Source organism: Actinia tenebrosa, unplaced genomic scaffold (assembly GCF_029948245.1).
Source record: "Actinia tenebrosa isolate PJP-AT-01 unplaced genomic scaffold, QUT_ActTen_1.0 PGA_scaffold8__29_contigs__length_14323225, whole genome shotgun sequence".
NCBI lineage: Eukaryota > Metazoa > Cnidaria > Anthozoa > Actiniaria > Actiniidae > Actinia > Actinia tenebrosa.
Genome location: NW_028292585.1, coordinates 5,166,349 through 5,187,631, shown reverse-complemented (window position 1 = coordinate 5,187,631; position 21,283 = coordinate 5,166,349). Strand labels below are relative to the sequence as shown.

The 21,283-nt window shown below is 36.9% G+C and overlaps 3 protein-coding genes across 4 annotated transcripts; 1 reads left to right on the top strand and 2 right to left on the bottom strand.

Moving 5' to 3' along the window:
- Positions 1-643: 643 nt before the first annotated feature.
- Positions 644-7,395, bottom strand: LOC116305256 (centriolar and ciliogenesis-associated protein HYLS1). Of its 2 annotated transcripts, XM_031715126.2 has the most exons (9): positions 7,305-7,395; positions 5,006-5,109; positions 4,492-4,688; positions 4,225-4,414; positions 2,902-3,045; positions 2,692-2,755; positions 2,132-2,213; positions 1,625-1,654; positions 644-1,306 (listed from the first exon to the last, which is right to left on the bottom strand). In XM_031715126.2, exons 2-9 carry the CDS (start codon positions 5,106-5,108, stop codon positions 1,205-1,207), a joined length of 912 nt encoding a protein of 303 aa, XP_031570986.1. In that variant the 5' UTR covers position 5,109; positions 7,305-7,395; the 3' UTR covers positions 644-1,204. The 2 variants fall into 2 exon arrangements, with proteins under 2 accessions (XP_031570986.1, XP_031570987.1); XM_031715127.2 differs by lacking the exon at positions 7,305-7,395 and having other exon boundaries at positions 5,006-5,304.
- Positions 5,624-15,257, top strand: LOC116305257 (ribonuclease Oy). Its single transcript, XM_031715128.2, has 10 exons — positions 5,624-5,750; positions 6,801-6,855; positions 7,332-7,425; positions 7,621-7,712; positions 9,663-9,735; positions 10,287-10,354; positions 11,130-11,243; positions 12,656-12,704; positions 12,954-13,025; positions 13,541-15,257. The coding sequence occupies exons 1-10, from the start codon at positions 5,735-5,737 to the stop codon at positions 13,673-13,675; spliced, it is 768 nt and encodes a 255-aa protein (XP_031570988.2). The 5' UTR covers positions 5,624-5,734; the 3' UTR covers positions 13,676-15,257.
- LOC116305255 (octopamine receptor beta-2R-like) lies at positions 14,858-17,659 on the bottom strand. The gene has a single exon (XM_031715125.2). The coding sequence runs from the start codon at positions 17,291-17,293 to the stop codon at positions 16,145-16,147; it is 1,149 nt and encodes a 382-aa protein (XP_031570985.2). The 5' UTR covers positions 17,294-17,659; the 3' UTR covers positions 14,858-16,144.
- Between the last annotated feature and the right edge of the window lie 3,624 nt (positions 17,660-21,283).

Genomic DNA, 21,283 nt, shown 5'->3' with positions numbered 1-21,283 from the left:
CATGCAAGTTTGTGCTACTCCTTAAACTCCTTGAATTTTTGCTTTGATCATTACTTGCATGGTTCTGACCTAGATCTAGTCAGAAAGATCAGAAAATCTGAAAGTCGGCCATGTGCAACCACCATGTAAAACCTTGGCATATTTAGCTGAACATACTCCTTGAAATTTCATTTTTGGGTCCTTGTATACTCCTTGAATTTTAAGTGGTTACCTCAGCAAGAACCCTGTGATAAGTAATACAGTACAGACATACAAACTGGGACCACTTAAACAAAATTCAAGATAAAGAATCAGAAAAGAGTACAAATCAGTATCATATTGACCTTGGCCGATCACGATCTCTGATTCCCACAGTTGATAAAATCTATGTATTTTACTTTGTTTGCTGCTGATTGGTTCAAGTGCGACAAACTATGCTGTGATTGGTTAACTTTCTTCAAGTGCCACCGTTAGTGTCTGCCCATATAATATTACATTTCAGCAATCTTTGGTTGTGTAAAGTTCTCGCAAGGAAGAACATAGCAAAGTATTAAAAAAACTGTAAATTATTATTTCAAAACAATTTATTCTCAAATTTACTATTTACAATAATTATTGATATACTTACACTGACTTAGTGAAGAAGATATCAAAAACACTCGAGGAATAATAATTGAATTATATACCGGTTCAAGGAAATAAATTCTTGATTCAAATAACAATGGGGAGAAAATTTAAAAACTTAGAGGCAGGATTTACTTTTGAAAACACAATGACAAGGAATGCTGGTACAGTAGATGTTTTTAGCTTGAATATGTTTTCTCATTACAGACCATATGTCAGTCTCTTGAGAATAAGATTCTTTGTTTACTTATATCCATATTCCAGCTTCTTCTCATGCCAAAATGTTAAACAAAGAAATTCGTACTCTAGGGAATAACCCATGGTCTGAAATGGGAGAAACTTGTATGCCAAGCTAAAAGGCTCATAGAATAGGTTCTGAAAGTAAAAGGCTGTTCAGGACTCCCCCATTTGGTTAAGGATTCTCATCTAAAAACCTTACCTTTCACATTATATCTGTGATACTATTTTCTCGAGCCTACCTCACTCCCCCCATCACTACCTTTGGAATTTCCTAGATCTTCCACATGTATGCACAAAAGATCCTACAGCCCTTGTTGATTCTGCCATGCCCTGCTGCTACTGTATCTTACAGCAGAGTTATTCAAACTCTTGCCATATTTGTTCTAACTTGCCAGCGTAGATTTTGCCGTTTCTTGTCAGTGGGAACGACATAGTTATTTGGCACATACCGCCGTTGAGGTCGCTAAAAAAACAAAATATGGTATGTCACTTTTTGGCAAATATGACAGTGATGGCAAACAGTGCTGTAATTTAAATAATAGAGCTTCAGCATGACGCTCCTTATACAGTAGGTACTGCAAACCTCAAACTACAGTTCAAAATCAGGCGTTTTAAATCAAAATTTTGACATTCAGCAAGGCGGATGGAAGAGCTGCTATATTGAATTTCATTGATACAAATGGTTTTTCTGTTTGCCAAGATGATTCTTGACCTGTTCCCTAGTGGTAAATGGCAAACCTGATGCTAAAAAGGTCTCTAATGATTTTTTAAACAGCCTTACCTCAAAGATATCACACTGTAATAATTGTCCCTTAAAAAAGAAAAAAAGAACAATAATTGAAATTATTCCTCACTTCAAAATATAAATATATTTAAATGATTTATATCATTTTCACACTGCCATTTCCTATCCCCTACTTTGCTTCTAGGAGACATGGGGTCCTTTCCCATGGTGTTCACTGCTAACGCACTGTCTCATGCTGCTGTGACCATGGGTTAATCCTTGGATTTGTCATTGTATGTGAGTCAAGTTCATAGTTTGCTTCCTCTTGTGGTTTAAGGGATTTTTTCAGGTTCTCTTGTTTTACTGTACTCCCTCCTCAAAAATTAACTTCTAAATTTGATAATGGACCTAGGGCTACAGGTTTTGTTTACCACAGGCTAATAAATACTACCCTTGTGAAAATAAGCATGGTTTTTTCTCTCCAAAGGACAGAAGAGACAGGAATATCTATATGAATCTTGCTAAAAAATATTAATAATGCTCCTCATTGATAAGATTTCATACCCTAACATTCCATCGTAATGACTTGTGGCTCTTTTCTCCTGGAGCCTTGTTATTCTCCCATTCACGACTGAACTGACGATACCTAGTCGACAACAATTACAACACCATTTAGTCTGTAACCTTCATTTTCAGTAATTCAAAGTATTAAAAGCAATAAATGATAAACTTTTGAGTCTATACAACTGGTTTTGAGAGCAATTATTAATTTAGCTTTTGACTAAATTATTCAATTACGCAATTACTTGGAATATTGGTGAGAATGCTTGGCTATTGCTATGATTTGCTGAATGTGGTTTGGATGTGTTCCATCGAGAGACCTTATGCATCGGCAAGAATTGGGGACGGCGATGCTGGTCGATGACACAAGGATATTTTCAAAACTTTTTTCTATGTGTATGTTTTCGTGCTTAGTTCTTCATAGCATTAAGTTGGTGCTTTTCACGGAAACCTTTTCACGTCATACGTAGAAAGAGCTGCAATGCCAAGGATGATGACATAAAGAACCATTATGAAGTCCTAACACTACAATTGCTCGCTCTAAACATCTGGGAACATTTTACCTATTCACTGGGTCACACTTTTTGATTCCTCTTGTATGAGGATGACTTGTTCTTGGTCTGATATCTGAATCGTAATGTGAAAGATAATAAGATTATTTCAATAATAGGGAGGAAGTACAATCATCAAAGAATCTTGGCTTTAGAGCAGTCCATTGCTAATACCCATACAGTTCAGCAGATCATACAATAATTGTACAGTAATATACTTACATGATGGTAATGCACCTCCAGCTTGTTGCCCCTCCCACGGACGGTAATCGAGAGGTTGTTGAAATATGTTGTCATATTTTGGGTCACACAAGGGAAGTTCTCTCAACCTCTGCTCAAGCTCTGAAATATCAGTTCCTGTTGAACCTTGAGTGAAATAACATATATATATATATATATTATATATATTGAAAAGTTGTTTTCTAGGGTCAGTGGTTAGCTGGTCATACAGTGTATTAACACACGATATCTAGTAGTAACATCATACTGCATCATTACATCAAATTGAATGAAACTGAAAGCTACCCAATGTATTAACAAAATCAGGAATCAAGAGAGGTATAGCAATATGTACTTATTGACTGAGTGGGAGGGCTGTACGGGAAAATATTTGGCTTGAGGTGATGCCGTACGGACCGAGGGCAGCGAGGTCCGTACATATTAGCGAGAGCCAAATATTTTCCTGTACAGCCCGATCTAACTCAGTCAATAAGCATTTTATCATATGACCCTAAATAAAAAAGATATTTTAAAAATTGCAAATTATGTCAATACGGTCGAAGGTTTTGAGTAGGGCTGTAGACTTCTCGCTCAAAGCCATACAGCCCTGCTCACGCCATACGGGTCATATGATAATAGCAATTATCTCTCAACTCTGGGCTTTTGGGTTTGATTCCTTGACTTGGCACCACACATGTGAGTAGAGTTTGATAGGTCTAGCTCTCCCACGACTCTAAGTTTTTTTATCAGGGTTCTGCAGTTTTCCTAAATTCTCAGCAAAAAAAGTCCCAATTCTATCTGTGAGTTAGCCATGCCCTGAATTAGATCAGCCCAATGGTTGTTTCAGGGTTTGATCTGTAAGTTAGTCATGCCCTGACTTAGATCAGCACAGAGGTTATTTCAGGGTTCAATCTGTAAGTTAGCCATGCCCTGACTTAGATCAGCCAGAGGTTGTTTCAGGGTTCAATCTGTAAGTTAGTCATGCCCTAACTTAGATCAGCACAGAGGTTGTTTCAGGGTTCTATCTGTGAGTTAGCCATGCCCTGACTTAGATCAGCACAGAGGTTGTTTCAGGGTTCTATTTGTGAGTTAGCCGTGCCTTGACTTTGATCAGCCCAGAGGTTGTTTCAGGGTTCAATCTGTAAGTTAGCCATGCCCTGATTTAGATCAGCCCAGAGGTTGTTTCAGGGTTCAATCTGTAAGTTAGCCATGCCCTGATTTAGATCAGCCCAGAGGTTGTTTCAGGGTTCAATCTGTAAGTTAGCCATACCTTGATAACCTCATTCGATAATTTTTTATTATGAAACTAACCCAATAAATCCCTACCTGAATCTGTGGAAGTAAATGATTCATCAAACACTCTAGCCTCTCCATTTCTCCGTCGTAGTACTTTCCTCTTTTTGGCCAATTTATGACTAGGTCTTTCATAATCAACTGAAGTGCCATCTGATGTAGGTGTATCAACCTCTTTAATGGGATATAAGTAGTTCTCTTTACCATAGGGTATGTGACTCAACTATAAATTATTAATGAAATTAATAAATTAATAATAATATTAGGATTCTCAAATTTGATCAAAGTTGATCTACTTACTCCTTTCTTGCTGGTTATTTCTGCTGCTCTTCTTGGATAAAGCCTCTCTTTGTCTGATTCTGGTGAGGTCTCAGTCTGTTCATCTGTTGTACTGACAAAGCTATCTATCTGTTCTGTAGTGTCTAAAGTTGATGATGAAGCTGTACCTCTCTGCTGATTGGTAGCTGAGGACTCAAACTTTATAAGCTGCTGTAGATCTACAATATCAAAAAAAACATCAAAAATCAGTTTCTTGTTTTGACATACATTTGTATCTAGACAGCGCTGCTGGTAACTATTAAGTCAGGGTTAGAAAGCTTATAAAAGGTTTGATCAACGAAAATATCCAGAAGTATACGTATTTATCTTTTTAAATGGCTGCTTTGATGTTGATTACAAGCAATTCGTGGACTTTAGTCATCAAATAAATCATAAAAGGCTCAAAAATTGAAAATGTAGATCTAAGCTTAAGATAAAGTAAGCTTTGTTTTGTAAACTTATTGAAAAAATAAAGATTGATGGAATAAAGACTCACCATCAGCAAACTCTCTCAGCTTTTCTCTAGGAATATTCCTGTATCCAAGCTCAGCTAGCTTATCCCTTATCTCATCCTCAGTAAAATTCCAGTCTTCAGACATTCTTAGGAATAGAAAAAGTAATTTTAAAATCTAAGGCTTTTTGCTCAAAACTTTGAAATTTTCGCCGTTGAATGGAATGTAGAACATAGTCCCTCTCGACCTAAACTCCACAGCAAGCCCAATAACTGGTTTTCAGTTTGCGTCATTTCCTGTCCCGTGCAAGCACTGTCCCGTCCAGAATAAGCTGAATCACAAGTTTTCACGAAGAATCAATTTTGTTTTTGGGGTAAGTAATGAGATTAAAAGACTTTTATCAGCTGATCGAATAAAAATCCCGCAATGTTGAGAGTAAATTCCTTGAACACAGGAAGCCCAAACTTGGTTTGTTATTAACTACAGATAAACCTTTGAAAAAATATTTCATTGGAAATATTTATCAAGAAAGATTATAATTCCTAGTTTCGTATTAAGATTCATGCTAGGGTTCTTTAGATGAAGAATCAGATTTTCTTTTATATAACACGTAAGCTTTTACCGGAAACAATGAATAGACCAATCAGTGATCGCGTTCTATCTGTATTTATAAGCATGTGACTTTTATTCTTCAAAATTCTTCTAAGGATTCCCAACTAAAGGTAGTTCACATATTGCTTTATTTGTGGTCAAATCCAACGAGCTTTTTCCAGATGGAGACAAAGAGAGGTAAATACAACATGCATTGGCATTTTAACTTGTTTTGTTTACAGGAAATTATCTGCTTTATAAGCTTCTGCAGAGAGTCTTTGTCCCGAGACAAGCGCATGGTGACAAAAAAGTTTGAGCGCGGAAATAAAAATGCTCTTTTTCCTTTCTGGATTCATTCAGCCTCATTGCAGCGATAAGCATTATTTGAAATTACTTCATATTCATAATCTATTATTTCTGAATACAAACTTTAGAAACAGGAAATCGACTAATGTTTTGTTGAGTTATAAATTTAACATAGCTGAAATCTTAAATTCATAAATTAGAATCTAAAAAATCAGGTCAAATCTGTGATTGATGTAAGCTTGTATATATACAAATACACACAAATACATATATATACATATATATACACATACTCTCATCTAAGCTTGTATATGATATTTTGAGCTTCTTTATCACATCGATAAGAAATATTTATTTATGAAACTAGAAACCAGGAACTTTCGAAGGTCATCGTTCAAGTGCTACTATGACGAAAATGACGTCACAAACTCCAAAAAAATAATCGTAAAAATATCATACTTTCGTCCTGAATATCGAGAAAACACTTCATACAGTGATTATTGGACCTTTAAAGAGCATTGTTAGGAAGTTTCAGCTGAATCCAAGTTTGAGCGATTTTCGTCATAGTACACTTTCATACTTCATTTTTAGACTGAGAAAGGTGGGGGGTACTGGGGGTACTGGGGGGTATGATATTTAGCGTCTATTAAAAGTAGGTCACTAAAAATATGTTATCTTCAAGTTGGGGTAGTACATACACTCCAAAATATTGTTTCAAAATGTAAAATACCCATGAATTCTAAGCACTCTTTTACGATTTAATTTTTAATCTTTTACACCACCAAACACTTTCAATTCAGAAGAATGAATGCAAGAATGAAAACCAAAAAACATGATAATTTTTCACATATAAATATAAATATATTGTATTTTTAAAACTTCCTACTTTCTCTGTTTACTTTGTTACATTGTTTTCTTTTCTTATGTTTCTATATTTTTTAGTTCTGCTGCTGTTGTCATTTGCCATTGTTCTTTCCATTTCCCTTGGTGAAGAAGGGTAAGAAAACCAGTATTTTCCTATTATTATTACTTTTGCCATGGTTTTTTTCTTTGATTAAAACATGGCACTGCTGAAATGCCACTGCCAATAGTAAAGAAAAATAGAAAGTGTGCGGAGCTGTTGTGTGCAGTCATAAAGCATGTGGGGATTGGCAGAACACTCGAGAAGCACTCTGCTACGTGACGTGCTTCTCCTAACACGTAGCAGAGTGCTTCTAGACACTTCCCGAGTGTTCTGCCAATCCCCAAGTGCTTTATAACTGCACACAGCACAGCAAGCAAGTTTTTTATTTCTTTTATGAGATACAAATTACAGGAATGACAAAACTGAAAGGGCACACATGTGCTGTGTGCCCTCATAAAGCACATGCTTCCAACCAATCAGAATGCGAGATTTAGAACAGTTATTTTATAATATATTTTAGAGTAGGCTATCATTTGTTTTACCTTATTTATTGCGCTATATTCTTTCAGGTTTGCCAAGCAATCCCATGATTGGAAGTACTTTGTGTTTAGTCAATGGTGGCCACAATCCCAGTGCTATTATAAAGAAAATGCAGATTCATTAGTAAGTAATATACTCTCCCTGGGTGGGGTGGGATGGAGTCGGGGGGGGGGGGTTGACGCTCGTAAGAATTGAGTTTTCTGTTATACCTTTTTTAAGCTAAAGGAGATGGCGAGCCTAGCCTTCATTTATTCATTCATTTTTCATTCGTTCATTCATTCATCCAGCCTTTTTTTTGTTTTTCAATAACTTCCCCAGACAGATCAAAGCTTTAGAATAGTGAATGATTATAGATTCAGAAATGACTGTGTTCCAAATGATGTGGAAAACTGGACCATACATGGTCTATGGTGAGTAATTAAATAATAATTAATGATAAATAATAATAATCATTATTATATAATTACCAATGAAATATATATTTTTCTCTATTTCGAAAAATTGATATTTTCACACGTGAAAATAACATGTTATTTTCACGTGTGAAAATAACACCATTGCGATGGCTATTCGAAAATACACGGAAAGAATTGCCTGAAAAAGCCAAAACATACTTTCATTGATAATTATATAATAAACAGAATATTACATGGGTGCTTGGAGATTACGAAATTTATCTTGTTGTGTTGAAAATCTCTCACTCGTTCGCTGTGCTCACTTGTGAGAGATTTTTCAACACTCGAAGATAAATTTCGTATCTCCGTGCGCCCATGTAATATCCTCTATTTATCATCATCATTATTATTATTTCGTTATTATAATATTATCATTATCATTATCATCATCATCATTATTATCATCATTATTATTATTTCATTATTATAATATTATCATTATTATTATTAATAAATGATTATATCATTTCATCTATTCTCTGTTCTTGGAATATTTTGGTTTTGGCTTGGACAACGTTTTTTGAAATGCATATACAGTCAATGTCATTAACGTTGTCCACCAAAAAAAGACATTCACACATTCACACATTTACACATTTACACATTTACACATTTACACATTCACACATTCACACATGCATTCACACATTTACACATTTACACATTTACACATTTACACATTTACACATTTACACATTTACACATTTAGTCATTTAGACATTTAGACTAAAAGAAATATCACATGTTTTCTCGAACGTTCTGGCATAAAACAAATGCTGAAATACCATTCTCCATCTTAAATCCTCACTAAATGGTCATGGCATTCTGGATTTTCGATTCACAAGTTGAATTTTAAGTTTAAAGTTCAGGCTGACACACACGAGGCAAAGAATACATAATGAAACACATGATATTTCCTTTAGTTTAAATGTGTAAATGTGTAAATGTCTTTTTTTGGTGGACAACGTTAATGACATTGACTGTATATCGTTCATGCAAGCACTTATCCATCAAGTTTAAAGAATTAAGCACAGGCAGCATAGTGTTAAAGGTCCTGTTTCTCATCCATGCAACCTGATTTAATTCCCAAACCCATTGGTATATGTGTGATGCAGTAGAATAGGACGTTTGCATGATGGTGTCATTTAACTCCCACTACCATATTGCTTAGTAAATTTTCTTTCTTAATTAAATTTGTATTCCCTCATGATCGAGAATAGTAAGACAATGGGTGATAATTAACTGAACAAAAGAAAGTGTTAAAGGGAGTCTGGTAGTAGATGTTAATGACTCCATCATTCAAACGTCCTATTGCTTCAGCGTTAGTTCTCTTCCATGGTATTCAATGGTTTATCTCTGGGTTTTCCACTTTTCATTTTTTCATCAAAAAATCATGCTTTTCGTGACATAAAGTGCTAGTACATCATTTTCATCCTCCTCATCTTCACATGCTTTGAGACTTCACGCAATAACAGGCATCTTCTGTTGCTGGGTTTCACTTGGCATCATTTCCTGGTAAGGAATGTTTATCAGCTGAATCGCAAGTTTCCAATTAATTCTTCTAGTTGACAGCACCTGGTGTCCAGTGTTTGACCACCATTTGGAGCAAATAATAAGATTTTTATCAGCTAATAATTAGCCAATTGAAACCCAGCAATTTTAATTTTGACCACATTGATTTGGGAATTCCTTTAGAGGATAAGGAATGTTATTCCAAAAGCACCCAAAACCCCTGCACTTCCTTGAGAACTTAAATTGATTCTAAATTATTCGTTCAAACTCTTTCCATTTCATTTTGAAAATTATGTTGACCCAGCAAGATCAAAATGTCAGTTGTTTTTGTTGTTGAATTTAAAAAACCCTTTGACTTGAAAAAATACTTTTGACATTCTTTTGTTTAATCAGGCCTACCATTGATGGATCTCCAAATCCTGGGTACTGTAATAAGTCCTGGAAATTCGATTCACATGAGATTGAGGTAAGGTTAAAAAGGCTCATTTTGATTCTTATGTAATCCTAATGCAGTTATCCATGCACATGAAGGGTGTAGGCAGGGGGTACAAGGGTCTTGACGCCCCATACCCCTGTCTGCTTGGCATCTGAGTGCGGCCTATCTGAAAGAAAATAAAACAAGAACAGTAATTAAATGTAGTTATCCATAGTTATCCACGCATATCAGGGTGTAGCCAGGGGGAGAGTGATTTACAGGGGTTTTAAAGCCCACCCTCACTCCCTACCCCCCCCCCCCCCCTTGACGTCTGGATGCAGTCTTTATAAGAGAAAATAAAACAAAAAACTTAGTGGAGTAATCTATGTATGTCAAAGGTCCAGCCAACCCCCCCCCCCCTCCCCCCAAAATGCTGGCTACACCACTGTAGTGCAGCTACTTCTAAAAATCTACTGCATACTGAATACCTTGTTTTTCATTCTGCCAGTCCCTGCATTCTTTAAAACAGCATAACACAAGCACACATTTTATTTCCAAATATCATGTCAATATATCTATGTGCAACAATCTGCTGTCTGTAGGATCTCAAATCAAAGATGAATAGGCAATGGATTTCCCTGCCTGATTTCTCAAAAAGTGAACACCTCTGGTATGTACAATTTTTGAATCTCTATTCATGTTATAACAGTGCAACTACTCTAACCAGGGCCACTGAATGCAATGCATTCAAACTTTGGGTAGTCGAGCCAATCAGAAACCTAGACTGTACAAGAATGGTTATTTGACCCTGAACAATTAGATAGCCATCGTCAGTTCCACATGAGAATAATAAGATATGTTAAAAGGCTTTTTTTTTTTGCTGCTTGGCTCCGTTACCCAATGTTGTAGAGCAGTTTTCGTAATGACTGTGAAAAGCTCACGGCACGAACACGGACGTGACACGGCAAGGCATACGCCAGACGAATCACATTGCGCGAGAATTTACTCTCCATTCAATCAAATGTCCGGAACATGGCAAAAACACGGCGCGGACACGGTCACGTCCATGAAACTGCCAAACCAATCACATTGCGCGAGGAAAAAAATCAGCCATTTAAAATTGTAAAAAAACGTCACGGCACGTAAAGCTTACAGCACTGAGCTTTACACAGTCATGCAAACAAGTTACTCTAATGTATTGATGGGTTGCAAGCATTCCCAAGAGAGTTAAAAGACAAAAACATGGCGGCCATTGTGGTACCGTTAACAATGGATGCTAATGAGAAATATGGTACCAACATAGCCGCGATCTCGTAACGTGCAAACGAAGAATTGTTTTCAATTTACAGTTTGATTCCGGTTCTTGCTTTCTAGGTGGCCCAAGTAAAAGTAGTTGTACTGTAAAAAATACTAGTACCTCAAAAAATGTTTGGGTTTCTTTCTAGGAAACACGAATGGGAGAGGCATGGCACGTGTGCTGCCTCTCTTCCTGCTGTGAGTAATGAACACGCGTACTTCCTCAAGGCCCTGACGCTGAATCTACACACCAATCTGCTGAAGTAAGGAAGATACAAATTAGACCATTTGCAACTAACAGTCACGTACCAAAGGTCCCTTGGGGAAGGCTCTGCTGGATGGCAAACAAACTTTAAAATGCTTCGTATCTTGAAATCGAAAGTATCTTATGAAGGCAAAAAAGTATTTTGGAAAAAGGTTTTGGATATGACATTAGTAATCCAGCAAAAGTTATTAAATAAGGGGAGTCTGATTTTTTTCATAGTTAATGGAGCGGAATGGTTGGAAACCTACTGTTCTAGGTTTTTTTGGACTTTATTCCATTATTATATGACGTTGACCGTGCACAGAGGAGGAAAAGTTGCTCCGTTTGTTCACAGTATTTGGGAATATAGAAGTTTCTTTCCCTAAAAAACTTCTTAAGATGGTTATTATTTGTTAATTAATCCTAATCTTTCTTATTTATCTTCTAGTAACTTAGCTGTATCTATGCGAAAATATTTATCCGCTTAGTTTGTGGTCATCGAATGAAAGCTTTCACTTTCAAAATGTTCATACATGAAAATAATAAGGAAATAAGTATTTTCAACATACTTACTTTGGTCCATTGTGCACAGTCAGTATCACGTGATGGTGCGGTTCAACCTCAAACGCAAAACAATACCTTTATTCTATGAGATTTCAAAACCATTCCGCTCCATTAACTATGATTTTTTTTGCCATCCAGTAATAGTCATGTGATTATTTCCTGCAAATGGCCTGTTGCAATCGAAAGCCTCTGGTACTTGGGATTGTGTACTGATTGTCTGGCGACTGTGAAAACCGCACAGCACGGCGTACATACGCGCCGTGTCGTGATGTTACCATTGGTTCAAGGATTTCGATCAATTTACACGCCTTGAGCCGTGAGGCATGCAGAGTCGTACTAAATCTACTCCGTACTTTAATGAGTGCAGATTTAAGATGAAGTCATCACCGTTGAACCAATCTCAGCAGGTGAGGGGTCATTGCTCTGCCAGTGAAATTGGTCAGACTCGGTACTGCACCACGCGTCATGGCAGGGAATTCATGACTACCTTTGAACCAATCGCTGCTGAGATCATTTGTTCAGCCAATGAAAATGCTCAGACGCTATACCGTCACGCTCACGGAAATGGCAATATTTTTCGAAACACTAATTTAGAGTTCACGCTTCCGATTTGACCTGTGTAATACAGCGTTTAAGTTCTGAAGTATTTCCGGGTCCAAAAACCACTAAGATGAAGCGAAAAATATTCGCAATGATTCAACCTCCACCTAAAACAATTAGACTCTTGACAATTAATCCTACCACGAAGAAAGAGTAGCACAAAATCTTTAATAGAACTACTTTTCATTTTGGACCCGTAATCCTATACGTTGTCTTTGTACTCGGAAAATACACGTTTATATTCTGTACTCTACTTTTGACTTGCAGTATGTTGGCTGACAAAGGACTTTCCCCAAGCGACGACAAAACCTACAAGGTAACCACGTGACTCGTGTACAAGAGCACCACTTTTAAGCACAAATTTTACAAGTACAGGTATCTCTAGAAAAATTAATAAACTCTAACTTGCCGCTAAGGAAAGTGTAATGATATATTTACTGTTCTCTGATGTTGGCTTGAGGCAGTTTTGTCGATTGTTAGCTACCCATTCTCCTCTTCCATCGCAATAGCAGAGAGCACTCGCATTGAAACTGGACTATCTGTGGTTAACTTGATTATCCTTTAGGTGGAAGAATTTGAAGACGCGATAATGAAGGAATATGGTGTAAAAGGTCGAGTCATTTGTGTGAAGGATAGGGTAAGCCACAATTTATCTGCGTATAATTAACGGTTAACTTGATTATCCTTTAGGTGGAAGAATTTGAAGACGCGATAATGAAGGAATATGGTGTAAAAGGTCGAGTCATTTGTGTGAAGGATAGGGTAAGCCACAATTTATCTGCGTATAATTTTGTGTTTTATCTCATGAAACGGAAACCCGGACATTGTTTTTAGCCTACGACCAAAAGGAACACGGGCTCTAGAGTGTTAGTTACGCATGCGCATTAAGTGCGGCAGTGCTCTGGAGTACAATATAAATAAATAATCTTGTTTTACGAGGGTAGCAGTACTTAATAGCCAGTAGTTAACAAAAAAAAGTTTAAAGTTTAATTTGGCGGGGGAAGGAAAACCCTCGAAGCACAGGAGAGAATCAATAAGCTACTCTACTTACATACGACGTGGTGTATACGGGGATCAATACTGTGACCACTACGGGTTAAGGTCGAGAATGTGTCGTGTTTGACCAGTCCTTCCTTGATTTGTTCCTTATAGGGTGATGATCAATACATTGGTGGTATTCGCATCTGTTTCAACAAGACGTTTAGTCCTTTTGAATGCCTCGTAACTAAACCAGAGGAATGTCGCAAAGGAAAGGATTTGAAATACCCTGTCATTATTCGTGCCTAGTCAGTTAAAGCTTAAAGTTCCTTCTGAATGAATTTTGTACTTTTTTTTCTTAACGAAGCATGTGAAGTAATAGCCGCCATGTTGGTTGACTCGAACATAGACTTTGGCCTTGGTTTCATAACAGTGTCAACCAACATGGCGGCCATGTCTTTTGTCACTGCACATGTGACGTCATAGCCGCCATGTTGGTTGACTTTTGTCTTTGTTTCATAACAGTGTCAACCAACATGGCGGCCATGTCTTTTGTCACTGCACATGTGACGTCATAGCCGCCATGTTGGTTGACTTTTGTCTTTGTTTCATAACAGTGTCAACCAACATGGCGGCCATGTCTTTTGTCACTGCACATGTGACGTCATAGCCGCCATGTTGGTTGACTTTGGTCTTGGTTTCATAACAGTGTCAACCAAAATGGCGGCCAGCTGCATGGTAGCCATGTTTTTTCAATGTACATGTGACCTCACAGTCGCCATGTTGGTTGATTTTAACAAAAGATAGTCTTGGTTTCTTTTGTCAACTGACATGACGATAAAGAGAATAAAAGGCATTGCTTAACCCGCACAAATGCATTCTAAAGTATTTGAATGCAAGGCTACGCATTATAGAATTCCAGTCAAAATGGCTGCCGCTTAAACAAGGCCCATGTCATAAGCTAAGATGGCGGCTGTCTATTGTCCTTTCATTTTTTATAGGATGGGAAGCACGTCATTTATAGAGCGTTTTCACTTACTACCTAAAGAGTTAACTGGCAATGGATGGAAGCCATATTGATGTACCTAACCAAAGGAACTAATAGAGAGTTTTAGATTGACTATATTTCTTCCCGCAAACGGCAAACGTGACCACGTTTTCATCGTTTTCCTGTATTTCACTTAAACGTTTACAAACTTTCTCACCACACACAAATATTCTCAGTTTATTTTTCTACTACTTGGATTTTTTTGCAATTCCTTTTTAGTAATGTGAAATACTTTTTCACTGGTCAACTGACGTTTGACGTTTGCCGTAACTTAAATCTACATGAAACTGTCTAACGACAAATTTATTGTCAAAGGTACACCAATATGGCGGTTGTGACTACTTCATGTGAAAACGCGTTATAGCACCCAGTAGATGTAATATACCAGTCATCAAAATAGAAATTACACATATTACAATATTAGGTATAGAATCAATACAAAATATAGAAAACGATTTTATTTCATAATATATTACATCAACTGAGTTGCACTCGTACTTTCAACCTTTAGCAAAATTAGACCATCGTATAGAGTGAAGGCATTTAACCCGTGAAATAAAAAACGTTAGTCAACGTGTAATAGTCAAATAGACACAGAAGAAAACAATGGAATTAGGGTCTACTAAAGTGTATTAGTCTAATGTCTATTTCACGCGTTTAATGACTTCACTCTATCAAAAAAATTTATGATTTCGACTTCCCTTAGTTACCGTTGCTATGTCCCAGAAGCTCAGCAAATTGGCTAGAATATCTAAGGGTTTATAACCATGATTCCTGAAAATTAAATATAAACTGTCTCAATCGTTTACTCTTCTGTGAAAATAAATAAAAAACGCCTCGTAATCCTTGTGGTATACTTTGAAACAACTTAGATACTGTGTAGTTGTTTGTTGGACAAGATTAGTGTAATTCTACAGGGAAAACCGCTGCAATTGTGATTGGTTCGCTGTCGTCAGAGTCGTAACTAATGGATACATAGAGAAAGTGCTGTAGATTCGATGTATTGTAACGTCGAGTGGTCATCTGACTAGATTTGACCGTGTAAGGCGTGTAAGAGCTCGTTTGGCCGCAAAAAGCCTGTGCAGAGAAGCATGCGAACACATTTAATGCGGTCATACTTTTGCGCGCAGCCGCTGTAAAAATCAATGTTACAATACAGCTTACAGTGCATGCATGGAATTGATAATATTGTTTTATGATTTAACATTCGTTTATATACATTATGATAATTGCATGTGTCATACTGTGTACGCAATCTGTAAACTATTTACATTTTTATAGCCCAATATAAAAACGTCATTTTTCATTCCAGATAATATCATTAACCTGCTCAGTGAGATCAGGCTTCCAGTAACAGAACACCAAGAGTTGACATGAGATCGAGGTCAAGAGGGCTTAGTCTAACCTTAGACTTTCCATTAGCGATTGTCATTCCTAGACGATGATCCGTCTTACATGAAATCGAGGCTAAGAAGGTCAATTACGCAATCTGTTTGTTGCGATGACCATGAGATGGAGGTTAAGAGGGCTAAGTTAAGTTCAAATACCCCTGATACGACCGACTCATATATAGTGACATAAGGTCGAGGGTAATAGGGTATTGCATATAACTATATCTTCCTACAATAAGATAGAGGTTAAGAGAGCTAAGTATAGTTCAAATACCCCTGATACCCCCGACAAATATATAATGACATGAGGTCGAGGGTAATAGGGCATTGCATATTACTCTATATCTTTCTTGCCAACGATATTGATCCAGCAGATATTTCAGTATCACTTCTGTTTCGTCCAATCCTATCACAAGAAAGAATACCAACAAAAGCTCTGTAGAAGTCTCGATTGAGAGCGCCATAGATGGCTGGGTTTACGGACGAATTCAAGAAGACGAAAGCAGTCGACGCGTACTCCAAAGCGAGAGGTACATTCTGTCGATCCACAGACAGTGCCCACAAGTTTGCAATTCCTCTGGGAAACCAACAAACAGCAAAAGCGACAGCAACTCCGAGTAGAGTCTTGGTCACTCGGTTCTCCATTGTACGCTGTCGTTTCCTTTTAAGCTTAGCAGCTCTCGCTGCTTCCCTGCTCGCTCGCGCCTCCTCAACGTCTTCCAAAGATCCATGGATTGAGTTTCGGATCGTATCACCGGATCGCGTGACGGCAGCTGCAATATTTGTCTCACCTAGTGACATGGTCGACCTAGTTCGTTCTTTTTTTATGTGTTTATGTATATTGATGTAGACACCGAGGTACAGAACACCGGCGATAATGCACGGGATAAAATAACACATAACTTGGACTGTAGCAGCGAAGCTTATTTGCTGAGACCATAAAATATTGCAAAATAAAGTTCCATTGATGAAGCCAATGGCGCCCCAGCCATAAAACGGCATCAAACACCAAAACATAGAATGAATCCAGCCCGCTATAACCATCATTAGAGTAATTTTCTTCGACAGTTTTGTGTCGTACGAGTGAGGATAAGTCACAGCAACGAAACGATTTACACTGATGTGAAGTAAAGCCATGATCTGTGCTGCTGTCAAAAACGAGTTGAAGAAACCTGTGACTCTACACAGCTTGTCTGACAACACCCATCCTTGAGCAGACGCCGTGGTGATTACAAATGGCACTATACAAATAGTTACTGCCAAGTCTACACAAGCGAGGTTTACTACCAAGATTGCCGCAGTGTTTCGTAGAGATTTTGTTCGTTTGACTGCCAGAAGAACAAGGCAGTTCCCAAACACCGCCGTTGTCAAAATCAGTCCCATTATAAGGCAATAAAATATCGTCGCTTCTCGTGAAATGACTTGCTCGCCGCTACTTGAACTGGAATTGAAACTTGAATTCAGCATCACAAAACTGTGTGTATACATTCAAAGAAGTTTGATTGGAAAAGTGAAGGATTTCTCTCGCCAAACCCCAGAACGGAAGATCTTCAAAATATGGCGATAAAGTGACCTATAATCTCTGGATCTTTGGTACCAGTTACCACGCAATACCGTCAAAGTTTCAACTTTAAATTGTTTTCATTTTTGGCTTAAAGTTTTAACTGTTTTAAGACCCCTCGCTCGTTAGTTTGTTCAAAGATTAATGAAGATTAAAGCTTGATTAAGCGTCCTCAAAATAACCTTTGTTGTGAATATAGTCCTAGATCCGGTACAAAATTGGTTAGAAATTCAATCGACCCCAGCTCCGTAGTTTTATTCTCCGAAACTAAAGTGTTGAAAGAAGTTGCCAAACATGACAAATTATGCCCAAATACAGGAAACGAAGTGGACTTTGAATGTTTTTGCTGCTTCGCTGGTTTTGTTTTCCTTGAATTCATTCAGGCATTAACCCAACTATACGTTTCCTTAGGCCTCAAAAAGATCCATTTATTAGTACTTAATAAATTATTTTTCCTTTGAAATATGATAAGTTTAATGCTTTTTAGAATTACAATTGGATTTTAGATAATACCATCAGGTCGTTGTTTTCGCGCCATTATGATACGCATTGAGAGAAAAACTGTTTGTTCAGTTGTCGCTGGAAGTTGACACCTGAGGCTGAAAAAAATCATTTTTCAGAAAGAATATCCTGTTATTTTTGTATATAATAGACGTTTTTCTTTATTCCTTGGGTATTCTATTCAAAACAGAAACAAGGTTTACTTTTTCAAGGTCTCAAAAAGGTTTTTAATTGATTTTTCAAGTTTTATTTTTCAAAATGTAATTCTTGATAATTAGTTTACAGATGGCGTAGTTTTCTTGGTTTCATTTTGTTGACAGCTTTAAAAGCTCGAGTTTCATCCCTGGTTTCATTGAGTTAGGCAAATTTGAATGTACAATTATAATAGGTCAAAGTTAATTGACAAATTGTAATCTTTTTATGTATATTTGTGTGGCGTGTATACGGGAAAATGATAGCGAAAACACGAAAAGCAAATAAATATGAGGTCAAAAACACAGCTGCTGTCGCTCAACTAATCTTTTATATAAAAATAATGATATTATTTTCCTTTCCTTTCCAAACGGAAAACTTTGAATTAGCCGATTATCAGATGAAAGTATTTATTTTTGTTAATTTTTATCTATAAAATGATTTCTGGGACGGAGTTTTGGTCGAATTAATGTGTGTTTTTTTCCATCGTACACCATTAGTTATTTAAATTTACCCCAGGTATCCAAGATAGAAGATCATTATTTTCCTTCAAAACATCCAGCATTTGTAGACAAATATCATATTCCAAACATTAAATATTGTATATAGATAACTTGAATTCTAGTGATGATACCACAGGGGAGTGGTGTGTGGGTGAGGAACAAGACTAATGTTTTTGTACTCATTCGGAGCGGACTCTCCATCCATGTTTACCACAAACGAAGAAACGCCGGAGAAAACCGTACAGCACATGCTCGTAAATCCCATTCATTATTTCCATATTGGTAAATTATATACTTTCATAATGCCTATCTTATTCATGAGAATATCACACGCTGCTAACTTAAATGTTTATTAGAGTGAATCAGTTGCCCGCGGTGGGACGCGACTGCCATTTTCCCGCCAATTTCTCAGACATGCGCAGACGACGCGTGAGGCCAGCAGAACCTGAGCAAGAGTATTGATATCAGCAGAGTATAATCCGATATGGCATACAATTAGCCTAAATATTGATTTCTTTTCTGGTCTCGTATCCTAAAAATTCAACACCCGTCATCAATGAAATTTAATATGGCTCGGCTCCGTGTTTGCGGCGTTTTTCAGGGCCTGATTCCTATCGGTTAAAGGTTAACGGTTAGCGGTAAACACGATGCTAAAGGTCTCTAATTAAACAGAACTCAAGTAATGCATTTGTTTAGTCTCAGCTATTCGAACATTTTGGTTCGTTATAGCGGCTGAATATTTGGTAGTCCAAGTTTTCGCCATTTCCAGCGCGGGATTAACAACCGTTTGTACTCGAAGATCGAAGGCGTATTAAAAAAACCGAATAAGATCTATTACCAAATATTTTCAACAAACAGTGAACTTTTCAATTAGTATATGTAATAATTGGACGAGGAAAATTCCGAGGACTGACAAAATTGGATGAGTTCGTAGGCCGAGTCCAATTTGGCGGTCAGAGAAATTTTTCGAGTCTAATTATATTTCTTGATTGGGGAGCATTAAATCCCATTACCTATTAATTATATAGTTGCCTAATTAATCCCATATCAACAAGACCTGTCCAATTAAGAAAATAATTGGACAGTTACCTATATGGGATTAATGAGAATCTGTATAAGTAAGGTAAGAAATTATTTTGCTTAAGGAAAAGAAAAAAAAGAAAACAAACAAAAAAGCGAAAATACCCTGAGACATTTTAATTTTGAAAGACAATGAATTTGTAATATGGGATTCGACGGAATTCGAGGTCGCCTAGATGTTTCTAATATTGCACAAGATGACGTCAAACACGCACAGTAATTACATTGAAAATGGCTAATCAGTCTCTATGTCATCATTGATTATTTACCTCGATGGAAGGTCGTAAAATTTGGCATGCGTTAAGAGACGATACTTAGTAAAGTCTAAATTCTCACGTTTTCGTAACTTCTATGTTTCTGGTTCTACCAAGAAACTTCATCGCATGTGAGCAGAGTTCGTTAGGTAACATGTCTTCTTTGATTTGAGGGTTTTTTCTCCGGGTATTTCCAGAACCCCAAAGCCTTTTATTTCAACACATTTATTGTCAAATTGTCTTGTCATAAACTGTTAGTGTCAATCGACGCTATTATTGTAACAAAGCTTTGTATATTTGCTCCCTGGATTACCCATAATGCCTTGTGATTCAAGATGGCTGCCGCATCGCTGAAGCGGTCCATCCGTCTGACTTTGATCATCGAACATAAAGCTGAAAGTCTTGAATTTGTACAAAATGTGTTCACTAAGAAATAAAACCTTTATACATTATGTAAACAGTTATATAATACACATGCAAGTCAAGGGATAAATGAATATTTGACGCGTGTACTAGTACTGAACAGAACCTCTTCCGTTGTGCTAGAAAAAAGATATTAAAATTCCAGTTTAACTGGATTAGATTTGTGTAATTCAATAAAGACAGATAACATTTCTCTCAGTTATTGAATTTTTTCAAAAGTAATTGTATTTTTATTTTCTTAAGTTTTTCATATTTTGTCAAAACTACTCAAAATCCTAAGAGGCTTATCAATGATAGTAATACGGAGGACACGATCTGATATTACGATTTTGGTGAATAAGTCTAGACTGCCTGTGAAGAAAGACTGTTTTAAAAAGGTAAAGGCAGATGGATTTTTTTTTTGGAAACCAAAGAGAGTCCAAGCAGTACTGAGTGAACCTGGAAGATAAGAGTAGACAGGGTTCCCAATTACTAACATTTTTATTCCTCAAGGCTTTATATTTAAACATGATGTCAATACGAAAATGTTTGGGAACAGAATTCCAGGTTACTTCAAAAGATTCCAGGCGGATATATGAGAAAAGAGAACGAGGGACGCGATTAATAGACTTCAACAGACTCTGAATAGTGACTAGTACAGAAAAAGTTTTGAAACAAAATGGCCGCCATTAAAATTAGGGCCCCGTCCACATATCCGGATATTTTTGATATATCTATTGGCGTATATTGGCCTTCAGACCATACGTACATGATATATGATATAAATGATATAATATGATATAAAACGCGGTTTCAATGCACGAAATGTTCGTCATTTTACTTGAAGCCCCGTCCATATTTCCGCCGGATATTCTCGATATTTCTATTTGCGTATAATTAGCCTTCAGTTCACACGTAACCGATGAAAATGAAACTTATCGTCGAAATCCGAGCGTCAACGAGCGTAAACGATATGAAACAATAT

Bases quoted from the DNA above. Each gene is read 5' to 3' on its own strand.
- LOC116305256 (XM_031715126.2), bottom strand. From the start codon at position 5,108: ATGTCTGAAGACTGGAATTTTACTGAGGATGAGATAAGGGATAAGCTA. The intron at 4,415-4,491 runs GTAAGTAGATCA...AATAATTTATAG, and splicing joins AAATAACCAGCAAGAAAGGA to TTGAGTCACATACCCTATGG. The intron at 2,214-2,691 runs GTAAAATGTTCC...GTTGTCGACTAG, and splicing joins AAGTGTGACCCAGTGAATAG to GTATCGTCAGTTCAGTCGTG.
- LOC116305257 (XM_031715128.2), top strand. The intron at 6,856-7,331 runs GTAAGAAAACCA...ATATTCTTTCAG, and splicing joins ATTTCCCTTGGTGAAGAAGG to GTTTGCCAAGCAATCCCATG. The intron at 7,426-7,620 runs GTAAGTAATATA...TAACTTCCCCAG, and splicing joins AAGAAAATGCAGATTCATTA to ACAGATCAAAGCTTTAGAAT.
- LOC116305255 (XM_031715125.2), bottom strand. From the start codon at position 17,293: ATGTATACACACAGTTTTGTGATGCTGAATTCAAGTTTCAATTCCAGT.